This window comes from Schistocerca serialis, chromosome 4 (genome assembly GCF_023864345.2).
Source record: "Schistocerca serialis cubense isolate TAMUIC-IGC-003099 chromosome 4, iqSchSeri2.2, whole genome shotgun sequence".
NCBI lineage: Eukaryota > Metazoa > Arthropoda > Insecta > Orthoptera > Acrididae > Schistocerca > Schistocerca serialis.
The window spans coordinates 580548084-580570342 of NC_064641.1; the positions used below are offsets into that span (position 1 = coordinate 580548084).

General features: G+C 41.7%; 1 protein-coding gene across 2 annotated transcripts in view; it reads left to right on the top strand.

Annotated features, from left to right (window-relative positions):
* Positions 1–22259, top strand: part of LOC126475320 (solute carrier family 22 member 7-like) — a 185736-nt gene that overhangs the window by 68626 nt on the left and 94851 nt on the right. For both annotated transcript variants that reach the window (XM_050103103.1, XM_050103104.1), the window contains 2 exons: positions 6929–7156; positions 20798–20955. In XM_050103103.1, the coding sequence (XP_049959060.1) occupies positions 6929–7156; positions 20798–20955 (386 nt within the window). The remainder of the gene's footprint in view (positions 1–6928; positions 7157–20797; positions 20956–22259) is intronic.

Here is a 22259-nt window from a genome sequence, read left to right on the forward strand (position 1 = left end):
AAACCGGATAATGCTGACCGGCTTTTCAAACTGCAACTTGTAATTGATTATTTTTCCAACAAGTTTATTTAAACTTTTAATCTAAGTCAAAACATCTCAACTGATGAAGGAATTATACTGTAGCGTACACAGTTAATTTTAAAGTTCACAGTTCATCGAAAATTACCAAATATGGCATACTCATTTGGATGCTGTGTGATAAGAGTATGGGATACATTTCCTCATTCAAGATATATTCCAGTGCAGGACAGCCTTTAGCAAAAACAGTGATTCAACTATTGACACCTTCTTATGGAAAGTGGCATCACCTCTACATGGATATTTATAACAGTGTAGAACTTGCAGAGAAGTTACTTGAAAAGAAAATTAGAGTTTGTGGAATGATATGGCAAAATAGAGGATTTCTGGAAAGGTTAAAGTGCCAAAAGTCAATGTGAAGCTTGTCACCAACAGAAAGGTGAAGTATTTGCACAGGTATGGAGAGCTTTGGAAGCTAAAATGATATGAATGATCTCAAAATACATAATGCTGTTTGACTGACACTCAAAGAAAATGTAGAAAAACCAATTACACAATTTAAAAAATCCTGAAAGTGTATTAGACTACAACAAATACATGAAAGGAGTGGATCGGGCAGACCAATATTTGAGTTATTACCCTATATACAGAGCAACTATAAAATGGTCAAAAAATGTTTGCATGTACCTCCTTAACTGTGCATCAATTAATGCATTCTTTACATGTCAACATTTCAGTGCAGAAACCAAGAGTCTCAGATTTCACAATTTTTTATTGAAAGTGTCTGATTTGTGGATAAAAGATAATGTATCTGCTTCTGAGCAAAACTTGGAGGCTGTGACTACATTGCGTACGTCTCATCATGATCTAGTTACCAGTCTTTCCAGTCACATAAAGCAACACCAACTAATACTTATTTCAGAACCAAACAAAAATGAAGAAGCTGTCACGTATGTTCCAAAAACAAAAAAAGGGCAAGAAACTTAATGTGCAAGTCTTATGGAGTTGCATTACATCTTGGAGATAGTATTTCTCTTTCATGTGATATGTAGCAAAACAAAGTACTGAAACAATGCAAATACATAAATATATGAAACAAACAAATTTTCTATTTGTTTACATATGAATATCTTTGAAATGCCATAAAAGTAGGGAAACAGGGCGACTTAGGAGAACTAACGATGAGATTAGTAAAATGTAACAATTTATAATCTCCCGATAATGTCAAGAATGCCCAGCAACAAGCCAACTAATCCGAATTAGCTCTGCTGGTGCGAAGCAAATAAATTTGTACGAGATATGTAGACAGTAAAGTATTAATGTCAGCCATGTCCAATTTCATGAAGTTCACTTTCTGAGTAAAATATTCCTTTTAGTTCACAACTGATTGCTACATTTATTAATGACTCTCTTCACTTTTGGTTCAAAACCACACTCTGAGTACCAATGCATCTGTCTTCACACAGTAAACATATTCATGTCATGGAATTAACTGACTAACTGATGTGTAGTAAAAATATAATATTCATGGTTGAGATCACTATTGACATGGTAATATTGTCTGATATAAATGTACCACATCCCAACAGAAATGGTGGCATTCTTCACAGTACAGTATGTTGTATTCTAAAAGGAAACATGTTATGTTAGACCTGAAGTACAAACTCAAAATTTTGTATAAATCAAATCAACGTTCTTCACAGAAAGTATTGCTGCTGAGTTCACTGTTGGAGGAGCAAGTATTTGACATTTAAAGGAAACATGTTATTCAACAATACACACCAGAAATGGACAATGAGATGGGGAAATGGAAGTTGATGTGAAAGAGTACAAACAAAGAACTAGATGCAGCTGTTTATACATGATTTATACAGCACTGCAATCAGGTTGCGATAAAAAAAGAAAAAGCAGTTCTATTTAACAAACAACTTTGTAATAGTAACTTGTTTGGAGTAAATGAGGGCTGGCTATTAAACTGGAAGAAAATGACTTGGTGTTCAGCAGCTGACAGTCAATGCGGAAAATTGCTTAGCCAACAAAAAAGATTTGGATGAGCTTGTAAGTGTGATGCTGAAGACAATAGAGGATGAAGAGTTTAACAATGCCTTGTACAGAGCTGATAAAAATGGTTTGTTTTAAAAGATGCTTCCTTCAAAAATATTAGCTGCCGAGAACAAGAAGAAAGTTCATGGATACAAGCAACAGAAATGGTGCATAACATTAACAGCATGCTGTGGCACAAATGGGAGTCAAACTACCTTTTATGTTGACTGGGTAATCCCAACATCCACACTGTTTGCAACACAGTGACATCCATTGTCCAATCACATTAATGTGAGCACAGCCTGTGTTCAATGTCAAAGTGCAATAATCGCTTGAATGACAGGTGCCACCTCTATTAGTGAAAGGTATGTGGCAACTGAACTATTGAGTATAACAATTGACTTCAATGGGGAAGTGTGTCATATATTTTATACTTTTCATCTCCGTGGTTGTTCTGCATTTTAGCACCTTTTTTCATTAACATTCTGATTCTGTGCTCTTGTAACTGTGACTGAGATAAAGTTGTAAACCACTAACCAGGGTTTTTGCTTCAAGCTCACCATTGTACCAACCACTCCTACAGGTGTGAAAAGAATATCGGGGGTCACAGACAAGAGTGCAGTCATTGCCATAATTTGGAAATGGAGTGATTCATCTGATGTTCAAAGGGCAGTGATGATTGGCTCTCATGCAAAGGGTGGAAGCATTTCCAAAATGGCTAAGTTACAAAACTATTTGTTTGCTGCCATGGTTACAGTATACTGTGCATGGCAAAATGGCAACATACAAAACCAGCATTCAGGCAAAAATTGGCACTGAGGAAACCATGAACCATTGATAACAGGAGTACATGATGGCTGTGGAAATATGTATGAGCAAATAGGTGCACAACTGTTCAGCAGCTGACTGCTCAAATGAACCAGTGGACTACTAATAGTGTCTCTCCAGCAACTGTTAAGCAATCATTGTTATGTACAGCAGGTACATGGTTCATTCACCCATGCTGACTGCTGTTAATCAATGGCAAAGTCTAGAATTTTGATGCAGTTAATGCAACTGGGAATCCACTGAGTGATGACAGGTGGCCTTTTCAGATTAATCATGCAGTGTTGCTCCATCATACATATGACCATTAGCATGTATAGCCCTGCAACAATTGTTGGAAGGATCCAGGCTGGAGGAGGAAGCATTATGGTTTAGGGAATGGTTTTGTGGCATTTTCTGGATGATGTCATCCTGGAAGGCTGAATGGGTCAACACAAGTATGCACCTATACTTGGGTCCCATGTCCATCTGTACATGCAGCTTCTTTTTCATTGGCACTATGGCATCTACAAGCAGGACAGTGCAACACAACATAAAATTCAAAGTGTGCATGCATTGTTTGGAAAGCATCAGAATGAGTTTACTGCACTCTGCTGGCCACCAGACTCACCATATTTATGACAGTTGAGAATCCATGGGTCCACCTCAGTTGGGCTGTATGCCCCATAGATCCTCAACCAAGAAATCTAGTGCAGCAGGCCTCTGCACTGAAGTCAGCAAGGCTCCACATTCCTGTTGGTACCTTCCAAAGTACTGATGAAAGTGACAAAGAAGAGGAAATAGGAGGAGAGAGAATGAAGTTCTTCCACTCTGCTGGTGCTGAAGCTGCAGACATCTCCCTTGAGTACATTACACAGCAACCAGATCCATGAAGTACCAGTGTAATGCTCATAAAATGGTTGCATGTTAAAAGTATGCCACCACTGCATATCATCATTGTGGCAATTAAAAATTGAGGACATATTTCATAGTGAGTGATACTACTGTGTAATTATGTAGACACAAGGGCACCCATATAATGATTTATTGGTGGGTGATGCCAGACCTATGGGTTTGAAGTATTTTTAACATTTTGGAAGACAAATAGTGAGTTGAAAGTATCCATAAAAAGTGCCACTTCTGATCCTGATAAAAATGTGCATGATGCCAACATTTAAATTATTTTCTTGAAAGAAAAAGACATCACTAAAATGTGCTTTTTCCTTTCCCTAAGAGCTAGAGGGGAAGTTGCTGCCCCCCCCCCCCTCCCCTTCCCCCCAACTCCCAGGGTTGGGCATCACTGTGTACACACTAAAGGACAAATCTTTTTACGAAACTGGATGTATCTTTTGATTCTATAAGGTATGTTCCCTAAGTTTCTAAACCAAATTTCAAACACTCTGCCTGGCATTTCTGTTAATCTGGCACCTGTGTGTGCAAGGAATGGTTGGAGTAGCAATAGTCTATCATATGTGTTGCACATTGATGTAATTCTACAGGTAGATTCAGTGGTATACATGAACACGGTCTGCAAAATGTTATGAATAGCCTTAGTGGTATAGAAGAAATAAATTAAAATGTCATATCTGATGTCAAAATGAACAGTGAAAATGTACTGAGTGATAAACTTGTTTCCCTCAGAAATTTTATGGACATTGTAACTGAGAAAAAGTTTTGCCAGGATTTGAAATTATGTGTAAAGTTTTTTGTAAGTCTCTAAGTGCTCTCATTCTCAAATCCTGTTGGAATAAAATCTGGGTATTTGTGTTTAATGGCCTAAACTACTTTTTCACCCCCCCCCCTCCCACTTCCTTTGATAGGTAGTGGTTGTTACACAACAGCAATTCTTTCCAGACAGTAAGTGATATGTGTATAAAGTTTTGTTGAATCTGATCTGTTGGTTTCGGAGATGTCATACATACATACATACATACATACATATAAAAATACTTTCATACATTTTTTTAAATATGCATTTCTTGTATCGGTGACTCATTTCCTCTGTCTGATGTCACACTTGGTATTAGTTTTTTTGCTACTATTGCAACACAGTTCAAATCTCATGCTCTTGTCTACAGTGGTCCAATTGTTTTGCTATCAACTGTACATACAATTTATTGTAGCATTATATATGTACAAATGTTTGTCCATATGACATAATGATACTTATATTGTGCTTCTGAAGATCAATAAGAGACCTAATGCTGGTATGGCATGATAAAATTATAAAAACAAATGCTATGTAGCCTCTATCAACTGTGTAACCATGCTGTTACTGAGATTTTGTTATTGTGCAGAGCAATGTGTGCAAAATGAGATCTTGGAATGCTTGCTTACATAAATTTTTTTATCAATTTCCTCTTTGTTATTCATGACAAATATTAGTGTGATGAGAGTAAAGGGTTTTAAAATAAATAAATCAGGAAATTCTGCTTGACTTCCTAGAATAAAAGCAGCACTGCACTGTCATTAGGTACACCAAGAAAAGGTACAGAGCTTGGCTATCTTTCTGTCTTTATGACATCTTGATAATCACGTTCAAAGACCAGGACATCTTATCCTCATTCCTCCACAACCTCAACACCTTCTCTCCCATCTTCTTCACCTGGTTCTCCTCCACACGTCATGCCACTTTCCTAGATGTCACTCTCCTTCTCTCACATGGCTCCATTAACACCTCAGTCCACATCAAACCCACCTATCACCAACTGTACCTGCACTTTGACAGCTGGCACCCCTTCTGCATCAAAAAATCCATCCCAAATAGCCTGGCCAACTGTGTTAGCTGCATCTGCAGTGACAAGTAATCCCTCACCCCGTATGCTGAAGGCCTCACGAAGGCCTTTGCAGACAGGCAATACCCTCCAGACATAATTCACAAACAGATCTCCTGTGCCATATCCTCACACAAACCTGATCCTCACATCCACCCAAGAACCAACCAGAAAGAAGTGCCAGCCTTGTTACCCAATACCACCCTGGACTTTAATGGCTGAACCACGTCCTTCGTCAGGGCTTTGATTATCTATCATCATGCACTGAAATGAGGGACATCTTACCCAAGATATTTCCAACCCCTCCCAAAGCAATTTTCCACCATCCACCCAAACTCCACAACAGCCTAGTTCATCCCTATGTCACTCCCAGCTCCAGTCTCCTGCTACAGGTATTACATCCCTGTGGAAGACCCATATGCAAGACCTGCCCAATCCACCCATTCAGCACCATTTACTGCAGTCCAATCACAGGCTTATCCTACTTCATCAGAAGCTGGGCTACCTGTGAAAGCAGCCATGTTTTATACAGCCCTGCTGCAACCACTGCACAGCATTTTACACTGATATAGTAACTAACCATTTGTCAACTATAATGAATGGGCACCTCCAAACTGTTGCCAAAAAAAAGGTGGACAACCCATTGTCACAACATATGAGATTTTAATGGCTGCTTCATAACCCATGCCATCTGGATCCTACCACCACCACCACCACCACCACCACCACCAACAACAACAACAACAACAACTACTTTTCTGAGCTGTGTGCACCCCACCCCACCCCACCCCACCCCATCCCAGGAAAGAACTGGCAGTAGGCTGAGCATAATGTGGAGAGACAGCCATGTGCATGCAGTTCTTCTCTCTCTCTCTCTCTCTCTCTCTCTCTCTCTCTCTCTCTCTCTCTCTCTCTGTGTGTGTGTGTGTGTGTGTGTGTGTGTGTGTGTGTGTGTGTGTGTGTGTGTGTGTGTGTGTGTGTGTGTGTGTGTAATTTTCTTTATTCCAAAATAATTCGTAATTCTCAACCAGAACTTTCCATACATTAGAATAAAAGAAGGAAAAATTAAAATCTTTGTGACTTAGAGTAAGTACAATGTATTTTATGAAAACAGATATCTTGTTTCACATTTCTTGCATTGGCAAGCAATTAAAAGCAGATGTAAATGCATAAGAATTTTTCCATCAATCAACAATTACCGAATTTATTCACCAAATGTGAAATGTGTGTTTGCAGTTGTATGTGAGATCATTTTGTGTTTAGAGACATCACTGCATCTCTATTTCCAGGGAAGATGGGGAATACAGCAAGTGCCTTATGTACAAGGATGTCTGGCAGGGAAATGAAACAGTTCCCTGTATGCATGGATGGGATTATGATGAGTCTTGGTTTTCGGCCACTGTTACTTCCCAGGAGAACTGGGTGTGTGAGAAGGATATGTATCCAAATATGGTATTCTCAGTGAGTCTGTTCATTTCAATTGTATTTGGAGTTCTGCTCTTCTATGGTGGTGACAGGTGAGTAATGCTGAATCAGATGTTTAGAATTTCTTGAATGAAGTTGACAAAACTAAATTTATGTTGTGCACATAAAGAAATACAGTATATCACATGTTTGTTATACTTGATAGAGCTGAATAAAAATGGACTTAACATCTATGGTCATCAGTCCCCTAGAACTCAGAACTACTTAAACCTAACTAACCTAAGGACAGCACACAACACCCAGTCATCACGATGCAGAGAAAATCCCTGACACCGCCGGGAATCGAACCCGGGATCCCGGGCGCGGGAAGCGAGAACGCTACCGCACGACCACGAGCTGCGGACGATAGAGCTGAAATTACTCTCCCATCACAGTGTTCATTACACAATAATTGTTGAATCCAATCAATTTTATTGCTATTCTAACCTCTCCAAACAAATCTGTTGAGAAATCAACATAAAATAAGTACACTACAAGGATGAAAATGGAAACTGGAAACAATATAGATGGTCTCACAGAAGTTCAGTTTGGTAATAATAGAGGAATTTTTGGAGAGATGGATGTAAGGCAAAGCTCTTGTGTCTTTATCATTTTACTTTTAACTATTCGCAGATCGTTACAGCTCTACTTCACTTTGAATTATCCTGCTAGGCAATCCCACCATCCCGAGGCTGAGATCATGGGGTCTGGGTGAATGTAATGTTCATGAATGAATACTTAAAATTCATTCTCACATCAATCATGTGATGGTTGATGTGAGAATGAAATTTGACTAGTCATTCATGAACATCTTATGTCTGTTTTATTTCTGAGAGAATATTCCCTACAACAGTTTCTTCCAAGGCTGCCCTCTAGTACACAGGTGCTTGTCAGTGCCCATTGGTTTGCCCAAAGGCTGGCACCAGCAGTGTGTGTTACCTACCAGATAGCTCTATTGCACATGTACTACTCGTGTGTGAACCACTTTGAAACCCCTACCAGTGGGCTGTAGGTTACAGCAAAGCTGGCTGCCTTTACATCAGCTCTTCGGCCACCACTGGCAAGTTTTGCTCACAGATGCCTAGTTGCTCACAGATTGATGGTTGACATGGAACAGCTTGTGCTAGACTATAATTCTGCCCCTATAGTTCGTGAGATGAATGATTGGTATTGACAGTTGAGGCGGGCATATGACAATGTTGCGAAACGTAGCTTATAGCACTCCGTGCCCAGTCTCTGCTTGTACGCATTCTCAAGCAGCAGAAAGAAAAGCATCCATGCAGGTCATACTTTTATGCATAAATTTATTTAGAGTTCCTACTTGTAATATACACTATGTGATCAAAAGTATTTGGACACCTGGCTGAAAATTCCTTTAAAGTTCATGACATCCTCCATCAGTAATGCTGGAATTCAATATGGTGTTGGCCTACCCTTAGCCTTGATGACAGCTTCCACTCTCGCAGGCATAAGTTCAATCAGGTGCTGGAAGGTTTCTTTGGGAATGGCAGCCCACTCTTCACAGATCACTGCACTGAGGAGAAGTTGGCAGTCTAAAACATTGCAAAGGTGTTCTATAGGATTCAGGTGAGGACTCTGTGCAGGCCAGTCCATTACAGGGATGTTATTGTCATGTAACCACTCTGCCACAGGCCGTGCATTATGGACAGGTGCTCGATCATGATGAAAGGTCCAATCGCCATCCCCGAATTGCTCTTCAACGGTGGGAAGCAAGAAGGTGCTTACAAAATCAATGTAGGCCTGTGCTGTGATGGCGCCATGCAAAACAAGATGTGGTGGAAGCCCCCTCCATGAAAAGCAAGACCACACCATGACATGACTGCTCCAAATATTACTGTTGGCACTAAACACACTGGCAGATGATGTTCACCAGGCATTTGCCACACCCACACCCTGGCATCGGATCACCACATTGTGCACCGTGATTTGTCATTCCTCACAATGTTTTTCCACTGTTAAATTTTCCAATGTTTACACTCCTTTTACCAAGTGAGGAGTCGTTTGGCATTTACTGGTGTGATGTGTGGCTTATGAGCAGCCGCTTGACCATGAAATCAAAGTTTTCTCACTTCCTGCCTAACTGTCATAGTATTTGCAGTGGCTCCTGATGCAGCTGGAATTCCTGTGTGATGGTCTGGATAGATGTCTTCCTATTACACATTACGACCCTCTTCAACTGTCGGCAGTCTGTCAGTCAACAGACAAGGTTGGCCTGTATGCTTTTGTGCTGTAGGTGTCCCTTCACATTTGCACTTCACTACAACATTTGAAACATTGTTCCTAGGGATGTTTGGGAGTGTGGAAATCTCACATACAGATGTATGACACAAGTGATGCCTAATCACCTGACCACGTTCGAAGTCTGCGAGTTCCGCAGAGTGCCCCATTCTGTTCTCTCATGATGTCTAATGACTACTGAGGTTGCTGATGTGAAGTACCTGGCAGTAGGTGGTAGCACAATGCACCTAATATGAAAAACATATGTTTTTTTTGGTGTCCTGATACTTTTGATCACATAGTGTATATAATCTCAAAAAACTGGAAAGAACTGTTCAGTATCTGATATGCTGAAATTTCATAGTTATTGGTCAAACTTCCCAATGTAAATGAAAACTACATCCTCAAATCGTTGAAAATTTGCAGTTCTTTTTTTCTGTTGTTAAATATTATCAATATTAATTAGTTTTACAATAAGCAACTGAATAATTTAACAGTATATTAACAGTTACAGTCTGAAGACAGTACTCCAAATATGATGATAGGTCAATGGCATACTCACTCCTCAAATTCTTGAGTGTGTTGTATGATTTAAAATAGTCTCCTTCAGCAGTGCTTGACTATCACTGCTTCCTCCTGGTTGCATAATTAAATTTTCTGTAGATTTTTCTACAATACCTGTGTTTTTGGCTGCTCCACTGATGACACTTGCAAGACTCTTCATAATTTTCGCCCATGTCTCACTTGTCACTTGATTGACAGCTGCCATAAGATTATTTCCAATTTCAGAGAGCATGAATTATTATTGTTTGCCACAACATAATTTTTTATTTGTGTCCATATCTCTTCAGTGGCACTGAAGTGAGAATGGTACGCAGGAAGTTGAACAGTTTCATGCCCTTGCCTTTTGGTACACTCATCAATTACATATGTCAGAAATTGTGGTTTCTTTTGTGCCACAATTTCAAGTAACTTCTCATTGTTTCAGCCACTGAATAATTTTTTTTTTTTTTTTTTTTTTTTTTTTTTTTTTTTTTTTTTTTTTTTAAAGTTGGTGACCTATCGTGAACAATGAAATGATATGATGAATTGCCTGTGATTATCACTGATGGACTTTTCAGATTTGTCATCAGCAATGTACCCCCTGTGGGTCTGGGGATTAGAATAGGCCCGAGGTATCCCTGCCTGTTGTAAGAGGTGACTAAAAGGAGTCTCACACTTTTCAGCACTAGAAGTTCAGGTCCCATTTTATGGTTTGACCTGCCACTTTCCAAATTCTACAGAAGCATGGGCTGTATGGGGAAGGATGCCTTACGTGGTGCATGAGTTATCCATAGTGCCCTCAGATTCGATCTCCTGAACCTCTTGTCATGGCTTTGCATCTCCACCTGCAATTCAACTGTTTGGGCAAGGACACTTTTTTGGGGTATGTCATCTTCTTCTGTTGTCTCCTTTCCTCTTTTGCCCCATGCCAGTATTGTATTTCTCTGTGCCAATATCCAGCATGGTAGCCAGTCCTTTGTAAGGGGCCATCATGTACCCATTTGGTGGTAGCCTCCTGACAACACAGGGATCAAGTTGCTGATGCCCGAGCTGTCAACTCCCCATGTATGCCAAGGAGTGATGCCTGTCTTCCTGGGCATCAGGACTCCTGGCAACAGCCATCATGCCTTTGCTGTGGCTGGGTGGCACCCGTGGGGAGAGCTCCTGATCAGAGTGGGTGGCATCAGGGCGGATGACTTGCAATGAAGTGGACTAAGTCATCTCTTGCTGGTGACTGTATGCACCAACAGTCTCCAAGAAGGGCAAGATTGAGTACAATGCTGACAGATATGACCCTAAATTGTTTCCCTCCATCACTACACCATGGGAGGAATGTAGGGCTACAGAAAGAAGAGCCATATTTGCCTCGGTATTTAGCCTGTAGCAGAATGGATGGGGACTCTTTTTCTACCTATGAAGCCTCAATTTTTTGTTGAACATCTTGAAGATAAGTTTAAGGAAGTAACAGCACTGTCAAAGATAAGAAGCAGTGTAGTCTCAGTTCAGACAACATTCCCAGCCCAATCCCAGGCATTACTTGCTTGTGACTGGCTGAATGATATTCCTGTTTCTGTCACTCTCCATAAAAGCCTCAACATGATCCAGGGGATTATTTTCCATCATGACCACCTCTTGGAGTCTGACAATGAGCTCCACACCAATCTAGAATGGCAGGGTGTTCATTTCATCCAGCGCATTTACAGGGTACCCAAAGACAATAGGGTTGCTACCGGTGCCTTCATCTTGGCCTTTGAGGGTGGTTCTTTGCCTGAAAAGGTCAACATGATGGTTTACCACTGTGACGTTAAACCATACATCTCTCCCCCTATGTGGTGCTTAAGTGCTGGAAATTTGGGCACATGTCTTCATGCTGTACTTCCAACGCCACATGTCAAGACTGTGGGCATCCACTGCATCCAGGTACTCTCTGTGTGCCTCCTCCCACTTGTATAAACTGCGGAGAGCAGGACTACCCCTGCTCACCAGACAGCACAGTACTCCAAAAGGAGCAAAAAATCATGGAGTCAAGACCCTAGACCGTTTGACTTACCAAGAGGCTAAACGTAAATTTGAATGATTACAACCCATTTGGTTGATGTCCACATACGTTGCAGCTACATTACCATCACCATCACAAGTATCAGTCGCACCATACTCTGTGCCACGAACAGTGGGCCCTCTGGGCCTCCAGAATACATCTTCTCTCTTGGTGGTGAGGGGAAAATCTCCTTCCATTGCTCTAAAAGTACCTACTTTTGGGAGCAAGCCCCCCCCCCCCCTCCCCCCAGTGCAGTGGATATTGGTCCCCTCCTCCCAGCCAGAGAAGCAACAGCCTCCTCCAGCTCCTCTCATGCAGGAGGAGGCCCGTGGGACCCTCTCTCCCAAGGTCTCCACTAATGCCACAGCAGCCACTTGTCAGTGGCTAAAGGAGACAAAAGCTGCTGGATGAAGAGCTTCATGATCTTCCTCCTTGCCAGAAGCTGCTTCAGAGAAGTCCTCCCAGCAAACCCCTAAAGAGAAGTGAGAGGGCAAGCAAACAAATAAGTCAGCTAAGAAAAAGGACCCTCTGGTGGCCCCAACACCACCACTCCCTCAGTTTTGCACCTGCAGATGAAGTGGAGATCTCAGTGTCCCCTGAGGACCTGGTTCTTACTGATGCTTAATCCACAATAGGAATGGATACAAGTACCCAGTCAGTGGCAGCAGGTGACCCTAAGGTGTAACCTGCCTCCTTGCATGCTTCATGTCTTCCCAGCCTCACGATAACATCCTCCTCCAGTGAAATGGCTGCGGTTTATTCCTTGACCTGGCTGAGGTATGGCAACTGTTAAGCTTTACACTTGCTTTCTGCATTGCCCTCCAGGACACCTGGTTCTCAGCAATGTGGACCCCTGCGACTATAATAGTGTCTCAGATGGAGTTTGTGTCTGTCCTGAACTCAGTATGCAGTGAACCTGTGCCCCTTCAAATCCCTCTTGAAGCTGTGGCTGTCAGGATAAGGACAACACAGGAAATAACTGTCAGCAACATATATCTTCCACCAGATGGTGCAGTACCACTGAACGCATTGGCTGCACTGATTCATCAACCCCCTAAACCTTTCCTACTTTTGGGAGATTTTAACGCTGATAATGCCTTGTGGGTGGCACTGTGCTTACTGGCCGAGGTAGAAATGTCGAAACTTTCCTGTCTCAATTTGACCTCTGCCTCTTAAATACTGGGGCCCCACATATTTCAGTGTGGCTCATGGCACTTACTCGGCCATTGATTTATCCCTATGGAGCCCAGGACTTCTCCCATCTGTCCACTGGAGAGACCACGATGACTTGTGTGGTAGTGACCATTTTCCCATCTTCCTGTCACTCCCCCAGTGCTATTCCCCTAGATGTCTAGCAAGATGGGCTTTAAACAAGGCATACTGGGAAGTTTTCACCTCTGGTGTCACCTCTGGTGTCACCACTGAATCTCTCCCACATGGTACCATTGCTGTGGAAGTTGAGCAGATCAGTAGAATGCACCTGTCTGAGGTGGAAAGCACGATCCCTTGTTATGTAGGGTGCTCCCAGTGGAACTCAGTACCTTGGTGGTCGCCAGAAATCACTGAGGCCATTAATGTGTGTCCGTGATCTCTACAGCAACATAAGCGGCACCCTTCCCTAGAGCACCTAATAGCTTTTAAACGGCTCCATGCTCGCGTTCACCAGCTTATAAATATTGGAAAGAGGCATGTTGGGAGAGGTACGTCTCGACCATTGGTTGCCATACATCACCTTCTCAAGTCTGGATGAAGATCAGAGGGGTTGTGGGTACCAGACCCCGACAGGTGTTACTGGAATTAACCTCAATGGCTAGTTATCTACCAACACAAACACAATTGCTGAGCACTTTGCAGAGCACTATGCTCGAACCTCTGCATCAGAGAATTAGCCCCCAGCATTTTGCTCCCTCAAATGGCAGATGGAAAGGAAAGCCCTCTCATTCACTGAACATTACAGTGAACTCTGTAGTGCTCCATGTACAGAGTGGGAGCTCCTCAGCATTCTTGAACATTGCCCCGACACAGCTACTCAGCCAGATTGGATCCACAGTCAGATGATCAAACATCTCTCGTCTGCCTGCAAGTGACATCTCCTCATCTTCTCCAACCGGATCTGGTGTGATGGCATCTTTCCATTGCAATGGCGGGAGATCACCATCATTCCAGTGCTCAAACCTGCTTGATGTGGATAGCTATCAGCCCACCAGCCTCACCAACATTCTTTGTAAGCTCTTAGAACGTATGGTAAGTTGGCGGCGGTGTTGGGTCCTGGAGTCACGTGGCGTACTGGCTCCATGCCGGGGCAGTTTCTGCTCTGCTATTGATAATATAGTTTCCCTAGAGTCTGCCATCCAAACAGCCTTTTCCAGACACAAACACCTAGTTGCCGTCTTTTTTGATTGACAAAAAGCTTAAGACACGACCTGGTGACATCATATCCTTGCCACATTGTATGAATGGGGTCTCCGGGGCCCACTCCCAATTTTTTTTCCAAAATTTCCTATCGCTCCATACTTTACTGGTTCAGGTTGGTGCCGCCCATAGTTCTCCCCCATATCCAGGCGAATGGGGTCCCGCAGGGCTCTGTATTGAGTGTGTCTCTAGTTTTTGTGGCCATTAACGGTCTAGCAGCAGCTGTCGGGCCGTCGGTCTCACCTTCCCTGTATGCAGACAACATATGCATTTTGTACTGCTCCTCCAGTACTGGTGTTGCTGAGCAGCACCTACAGGAAGCCATCCACAAGGATCAATCACGGGCTCTAGCCCAGGCTTCCAGTTTTCAGCCGTGAAGTCGTGTGTCGTGCACTTCTGTTCACGTCATACTGTTTGTCCGGAACCAGAACTTTACCTTAATAATGATCCACTCACTGTAGTGGATACATATTGATTATTAGGACTGGTTTTGGCCACCCAATTGATGTGGCTTCATCATCTTTGTCAGCTGAAGCAGAAGTTCTGGCAGCACCTCAATGCCCAACACTGCTGCAGCTCTATAGAGCCCTTGTTCAAACCTGCCTTGACTCTGGGAGTCTGGTGTATGGTTCAGCGGTGCCCTGAGCTTTGTGTTTACTCAACCCAGAGTACTACTGTGGCATTTGACTGGCAACAGGAGTTTTTAGGACAAGTCCGGTGACTAGTGTCCTGGTGGAGGCAAGACTCCCTCCATTAAAAGTTAGGCGTGCATAACTGCTCGCCTGTTATGTTGCACACATTCATAGTTCTCCTGAGCATCCGAATTACCATCTCCTTTTCCCATCCACGGCAGTTCATCTCCTGCATTTGAGGCCCAGGTCAGGGTTTAAGAGTGCAGTTTGCATCCGATCTCTTCTGTCTGAAGTGGAGTCCTTGCCTTTACCACCTATACTTGAGGTCCATTCATGTACACCTCCATGGTGTACACGTAGGCCAAAGTATCACCTGGACCTTTCACATGGTTCTAAGGACTCAGTTAACCCCCCGGCTCTCTGCTGTCACTTCCTCTCGATTCTTGATATATACTGGGACCATGAAGTGGTTTACACTTATGGCTCAGTGGCTGATGGTCACATTGACTTCGTGTATGTTCATGGAGGACATATTGAACAGCACTCCTTGCCAGATGGCTGCAGTGTTTTCACTGCAGAGCTGGCGGTCATTTCTCGTGCTCTTGAGCACATCCACTCATGCCCTGGCAAGTCATTTCTTCTCTGTACTGACTTCTTGAGCAGCCTACAAGCTATCGACCACTGTTACCCCAGCCAGGAGTTCATCTATGCGCTGGAATGGACCAGTCATCCCGTGGTGTTTGTGTGGACCCCAGGCCATGTCGGAATCCCAGGAAATGAATTTGCCAACAGGCTGGCCAAACAGGCTACATGGAAACCACTTCTGGAGATTGGCATCACTGTAACTGACCTGCAATCATTATTACGCTGCAAGATTTTTCAGCTTTGAGAGATGGTATGGCATAATCTCAGTATGCCTTGAGACTACAAATGTGTGGAAGACCTCCATGCTGGCCTCTCACAGGAACTCTGTGGTTCTCTGCCAGCTCCGCATGGGCCCTATGCTGCTAACACATGGCTACCTCCTCTGTTACGATGACCCACCTCAGTGTCACTGTGGCTTGCATATGAGTGTCATCCACATCATGCTGGACTGCCCACTTTTAGCTGCTCTGTGGTAGACTTTTAACCTTCCCAGCGCCCTACCTTTGGTGTTGGGTGACAATGCCTCAATAACAGATTTAGTTCGTTGTTTTATTTACGAGGTTTGTTTTATTGTACTATCTAAAGGTGGCCTTCTCTCCGAGGTCAGCACCCTCCCTCCATTTGAACTCTGTCGCACTTTCTTTGCATTTGTTTGTCTTGGTGGTCGACTTTTCCCTACATGTGTTCATCTCGCCTCGTCTTTTTGGGGTGGACATTTTAATGTGCTGCAGAGTGGCTGGCTCATCCTCTTTTTTTATTATTGTGATCACCCGGTCCACACCATATGCTCTATGGTTTTAATACCTTCTTCTACATTTCCTTGTGGTGTAGTGTGTGTTTTCCCCATTTTTTGTTCATTCCATTCGTTTTTTAAAGGTGTGGTGTTGGGTGTTTACATAGCTTGAACCTTGCTTGCATCAGGAAAAAGGGACTGATGACTCTGTAGTTGTTTGGTCCCTTTATATCACAAACCAACCAACCAATCATCAACAATGTTTTGAACTGATTTTGAAAAACCACACTGTTCATCTCTTTGTGGTTATCACTTGTCTTTCCTGAAAGAAAAATTAACAAGCTGTTTGGCACATAACCCTACAATGTAACTGCATGTAAAACAATAATCTGACCTCCTTTCCCAACAGGCACTGCCTTGGTCCCCTCTGGCATTCCATCGCTCCAGCCTCTATGTAATGAATGGCTAGCATTAACCCACATTTCGTCTATCCACATACATTTTCGAATTTTCCACCCATGATTCTGCACAGAAATTTGCTCTGCCATGTGACTGCGTGTCCTTTGCATCAATTTTTTGCATCAGTTAAATACTGAATAGCTGAAGCCTATGCTTTTCAGCAGTGTACATAATGAAAATAAGCTTCCTTTAAAAAGATGATCTTTCTGGAGTGATAAAAGCTCAGTGGGATGTTCTCTTTGCTTATAATAGCCATATGTATGATGATGAAGAATAGCATCTTTCTGGAAATTGTCCATAGCTGTCACTTGCTTCTTCCTTGGCCGCTTGGTCTCCGGTGTGTGCAGCCTTGCTGTGCCTCTCTCACCACAGTCTGTAGTGTACTGTTCTTTTCCTATTGTTACAACAGTGTTCATGCTTATTTTCAATGCTGCTGCAATCCTCTTAACCTTTTTCCTTTTCTTTTGCAAAGTAGTCCCTCACTGAACACAAGAATTTGCAGGCCTGGCAGTGTAGCACATTTTCTGTTTCACTTGACATGTTCGGCTGGCACTACTCACTGCACTGGACATTGCTTAAAAGGAAACAGAAGCAAATAAACAATTACAACAACAAGAATGAAGTAAACTATGACCTGAACCATTAAGAAAAATGACAAAACGACAGCACCGTTGCACATGAGACACTCACTGGTACATGAGGTTTGCAGAGCAGCAACATGGCTCCTGCTATATGCTAGAGTGCAGTCCGTCATTAGCTGGCTATGTGTGTGTGCTAGGCAATGGAGTGATGGTACTGAGCTATCAGTACCAGACGTGTCTCCCAGACTACAGTAATGGTTGCACAATGCATCATTTCTCACATAGTAGGCTGACGTCCATATGTGTTGAGGAACAGAGGACTTGATTTACTGCAGATCACCTGTTGCTGAACATTAAAGCTCTAGCTTACTTTGAAACAAACTCACAATGTTCTCTTTTAATTACCTCTATAGACAATTCTTATAGCTATTTAATTTAAAAATCAATAGCTTGTTTAGATTTGCTTTGGTGGATTTTCCTCAAATTTCAGTTACATATATGGAAAATAAGGGATGCTATGGAGAATTGAAGACAGCAGTCCATTGGCAAACCTTCCTAATAATATTGTTTGCCAATATTTATTCTCAGATAGCTTAAGTGTTTATGAGGCAACACACAAGTTGCATTTTAGACTGCTTTAAATAGTTTAATCAAGAAGCTTAGTGTAAAACTCTTAGATGAAGACATATTCAAAAGTCTGCTACGTCAAATAGGACCAGTAAATTTGTACCATTTTCAGGATATTAAAGAATAATTACACGTAATAACTTCAGTGCTAATTTGTGTACATATTTCCTACTTTCACTGTTGCCATTTATGTTGCTATTTTAAATGTAATAACTTTATATTCAACCAATTTGTGAAAACAGTATTACATGTGTTTTCATATGGGCACTGTAGGCAGTGCCACAGTCAGAGGCAAATTACAGTAGAATACAATTACATGTATATAAACAAGAATTGTGTACCATGCATTTCTTACATTAAGTCCTAATATACTGCAATGTGTTTTCCTTCATTAATTATCAGATAATCAGCTGCAAAAATCAGCATTAAGGTAAATTCATTGTGTATGAAACATTTTAATGAAACCACTTCTTTGGTTTGCACTTGCTTAGGTTACTGATCCATCTTGTTATGTGTTTGCTGATCTGTCTTGTTAAAAGTGTGATTTATATAAAAGTTGATAATTAACCAGTGACAGCATAAACATGAGAATTTGCTTCATGATGTGTAAAGTCACTTAAAGTTGACTCAAAACACCAAGCAGTCACAGACTATAACATCCTGTTGACATCAAGGTAATTATAAATGCAACACAGCCTTGGATTATGAAAGAATACGGAAGGAAACTGGCCATGCCATTTCCAGAGGAATCATTCCAGAATTTCATTACAGCAATACAATGGCCAGACCTGTGTTTGATCTCTTCTCCTCCCAAATATGAGTCGAGTGTCTTAATTGTAGTCAACTGCTTGGTCACAAACTGGAATGTCGCAGCAGCAGTGACACCTTAAGATATATCCATTTAGGTTGGTCAGTAAATCACCAAGGATCCAACTTTTTCCCTCAGCTTTTTAATATTTACATTTCACACAAGCATTATGTATGTTAACTCAAGATAACAACTAAAACAAAAAAAGATGTATCTACTTATGTAATGTATAATTATGATAGTCTGAAGGATATACAGCAGAAGTTGACTGCCCTTTTATATGCAGGATTGAGTGGTATAGCAGAAGAGTAAGTGAACAGTTAGAAACTAAATCGACAGTGAGTAAATATACCAAAAATGAATTATGAAATATAGGCCTTAAAATTTTTATGCTAAGAGGTTGCTGAAACATCCAGTGATGTATATTGACATTTGTTGTAGGTGGTTTACATATGTAATGAAACTAATTCAGAAATGTAAGAAAGTTGTTACACATCTGTCAGAACCACTTTTACAACTTGGAGCCTGCTGTCTAAGAGGAAAATGTATGGTAAAGAACACAACTCTCTCATCACAAAATATTAAGTGAAGTAAATATGTTAACTCAGGAAAATATGTTTATTAGATACAGGTTTAATAAAAGTATACCACTATAGCTTCTGAATACCTTCAAGACATCATTTTTAATAAATCATTAAGGGGAAAGACTTTGTAATTTTGAAAGCGAATTTGTAGACACAATACCGCATGTCTGTACAAAAGCTGGATTGACTGAACATTTAAAAAATAAGGTTTCTATGAATGCATTAGGAGTAGGAAGTGTATCTGGTGATGATACAGAAAGAAAAAGAGGATAAAGATTGTTAAAGGATATCTTGTTCATGACAGCCTGATATCCAGCAGTAATGGAAAGATTAAAAAATACACGATGAATAAAAATTATCCTATTGGTTTCAATGCCAATTCTACACCTCATGAAGAGCCTTCATCAGAATTGAAACAGGAAACCCAACCCTGTATCATATAGGATTATCATATTATAGCATTATGTCAGAGGCTCATGGCTCAGTATTAAAGCACCAGATTACAGATACAAAGGCCTGGGGGTTTGATTCCCAGTCAGTCCTACGATTTTTGTCAGTCACTTACCACTTACTTCATGTCTGCCAATGTTTATCAGAATAACACCAGCTTATTCCATGGTTGGTTTCTCCTAAAGCCCATAGGGCAAATCAGTCTTGGAGTCAGAAGAAAAAACCATGCTACCTCAGATAGAGGTGTCCAAACTTGCTTTCAGATTCAGGACAGCTTTACCTGTATCAGACAAGAACAACATTACATAGTAATGCATTGGTGAATGTGCAGATTCAAGTAGTAGGAAATGATATAACATATAGAGTACCTAAATAAGTAATATTTGATGAAACTGATATATATATATATATGCCAAGATCCCTTCAAATGATTATGTATCTGAAATTAGGAGGACCATTGTGGGGAAATGAATATTGAGTCACTGGTTTATTGTATTTAAAAGATGAGGTAAAGTATTAAAAGTTTTTGAATCAATATAGTCTCTCTTCCATAATGTGAAAAGTAAAGGCAACAGACATATAGTACTTTGTCATCATCTTAGACATGACGAGAGAGATGTGTTCTTTTGACGTGTTACAGTAAACCAGCAACTGCCAATATTTGTAAAGACACTGTTATCTTCAGAGACTGTAGAATTTAACATCCATTACTTGGTAAAGGCCTATATACATAGATATTACTTCTACATATGATGTTGTGTTGGACATAAGGGTTGTGAGGAGGCATTTTGAAAATATGAAAACATTCCCTAATTTTGTCAGTACCCTACTGAAAAGAGAGAACTTTCCAATGCTTGCCAATAATCAAATTATGTCTGATTCTTTGTTTCATGTACTTTACTGGGAATGTCACATAATAGCTGCTTGCATTTCATGTTCTGCAGATTTGGACGGAGAAAGCAATACCTTGTGAGTACAGGTATGATAGCAGTTTCCAGAACTATGTTGACTGTTTCTTCATCTGTGTTCCCACTGTACATTTTTTTCTCTGTAATGGCAGAGGCTGCAGGATTGCCTAGCACTGACTCAGCTCTAGCTTTGGGTAAGTCTTCATTGAAACTCTCTCTCTCTCTCTCTCTCTCTCTCTCTCTCTCTCTCTCTCTCTCTCTCTCTCTGTGTGTGTGTGTGTGTGTGTGTGTGTGTGTGTGTGTGTGTGTGTGTGTGTGTGTGTGTGTGTGTGTTTTAAGGGTAAATCTCACATGTACTGATTTCTTATGCTTATAATAAACAAGACTATTTATAAGGGAACATTGACACTCCAAAAGTGTTTGTAAATTCTAATACAAAAGTTTTCACAACACAGTGCAAATGATGTGACTTGAAATAAAGGTTTTTGACACAGTGTCAAAAATAATCATTAACTATGCATTCTCTCCCGAAAGCAGAAAGTAGATGATATAAGTGTCTATGTAGACTACCTCCTTCCATTGAATGGAACACCATAACCTGGATTCTGTCTTGAAGATAAGAATCAAATAGTAAAATAGTTTGACAGATTACACTGGGGTGACACTCGATACCAAGGATGTTCTTGGTTAATTGGACAACACTCTCTCAAAGCCCTCTGTGCCACTGCTCTGGCTCATCCTGGAAACCCTCTTTGCTGTGGCTCAGGTGACAGCCCCAAATCGTTCCTGGCAGACACTTGCCTGTCAATCTCAGAACATCTCTGCATTGCTGCTCAGCTTGAATTCTGGCTCCAAATCAGTCTGAGCCCCCAAATATCTCTGCCCTGCCACTCAGGCACTGCCTCAAAAACTCTTGCTTGTTACTCTACCAGTGTCCTCTGCTGTGCTGCCCTGAAGCCTTTTGTACTTTTGCTCAGGTGCCAAACCCCTCCCCTAAACCCATCTGCCTACCACTTGAGAGCTGTCCTCCTAAGATATCTGTACCAGCTCTGCTGTTAGACCCATCCAATCTTTCCTGTGCTGCCTCTCAAGTGATTGCCCAGAGTTTGGCAATCCTGAAGCCATCTGCAACATTGCTTTGGCAAAACCTCCCAAAATCCCCGCACTTTTACTCAGGTTGGATTCCCCTTAGAGCCCTCTGTGCCACAGCTTGGACTGTGCCCCACCTCCTTCTTCAACCCCCTTACCCACTGAAGCACTGTGCACTACCCCTGCAGCCCTTCACTCTGTTCCTAGCCCAGCTCCCCTCCCTAAGCCCTTAGTGTTGCCACTAGATCTGTGCCCCCTTGAAGCCCTATGTGCCATCATTCAAGCAGTGCTTCACCAAAGCCACCAGCACCATCAATTTGGCACCCCCATTGTGGTGCAGCCCAGCAAATCCCTGTCCACTGCCATTTGACTGCAACCAAGGTTCTCTGCACCACTATCCTCCTCAAAC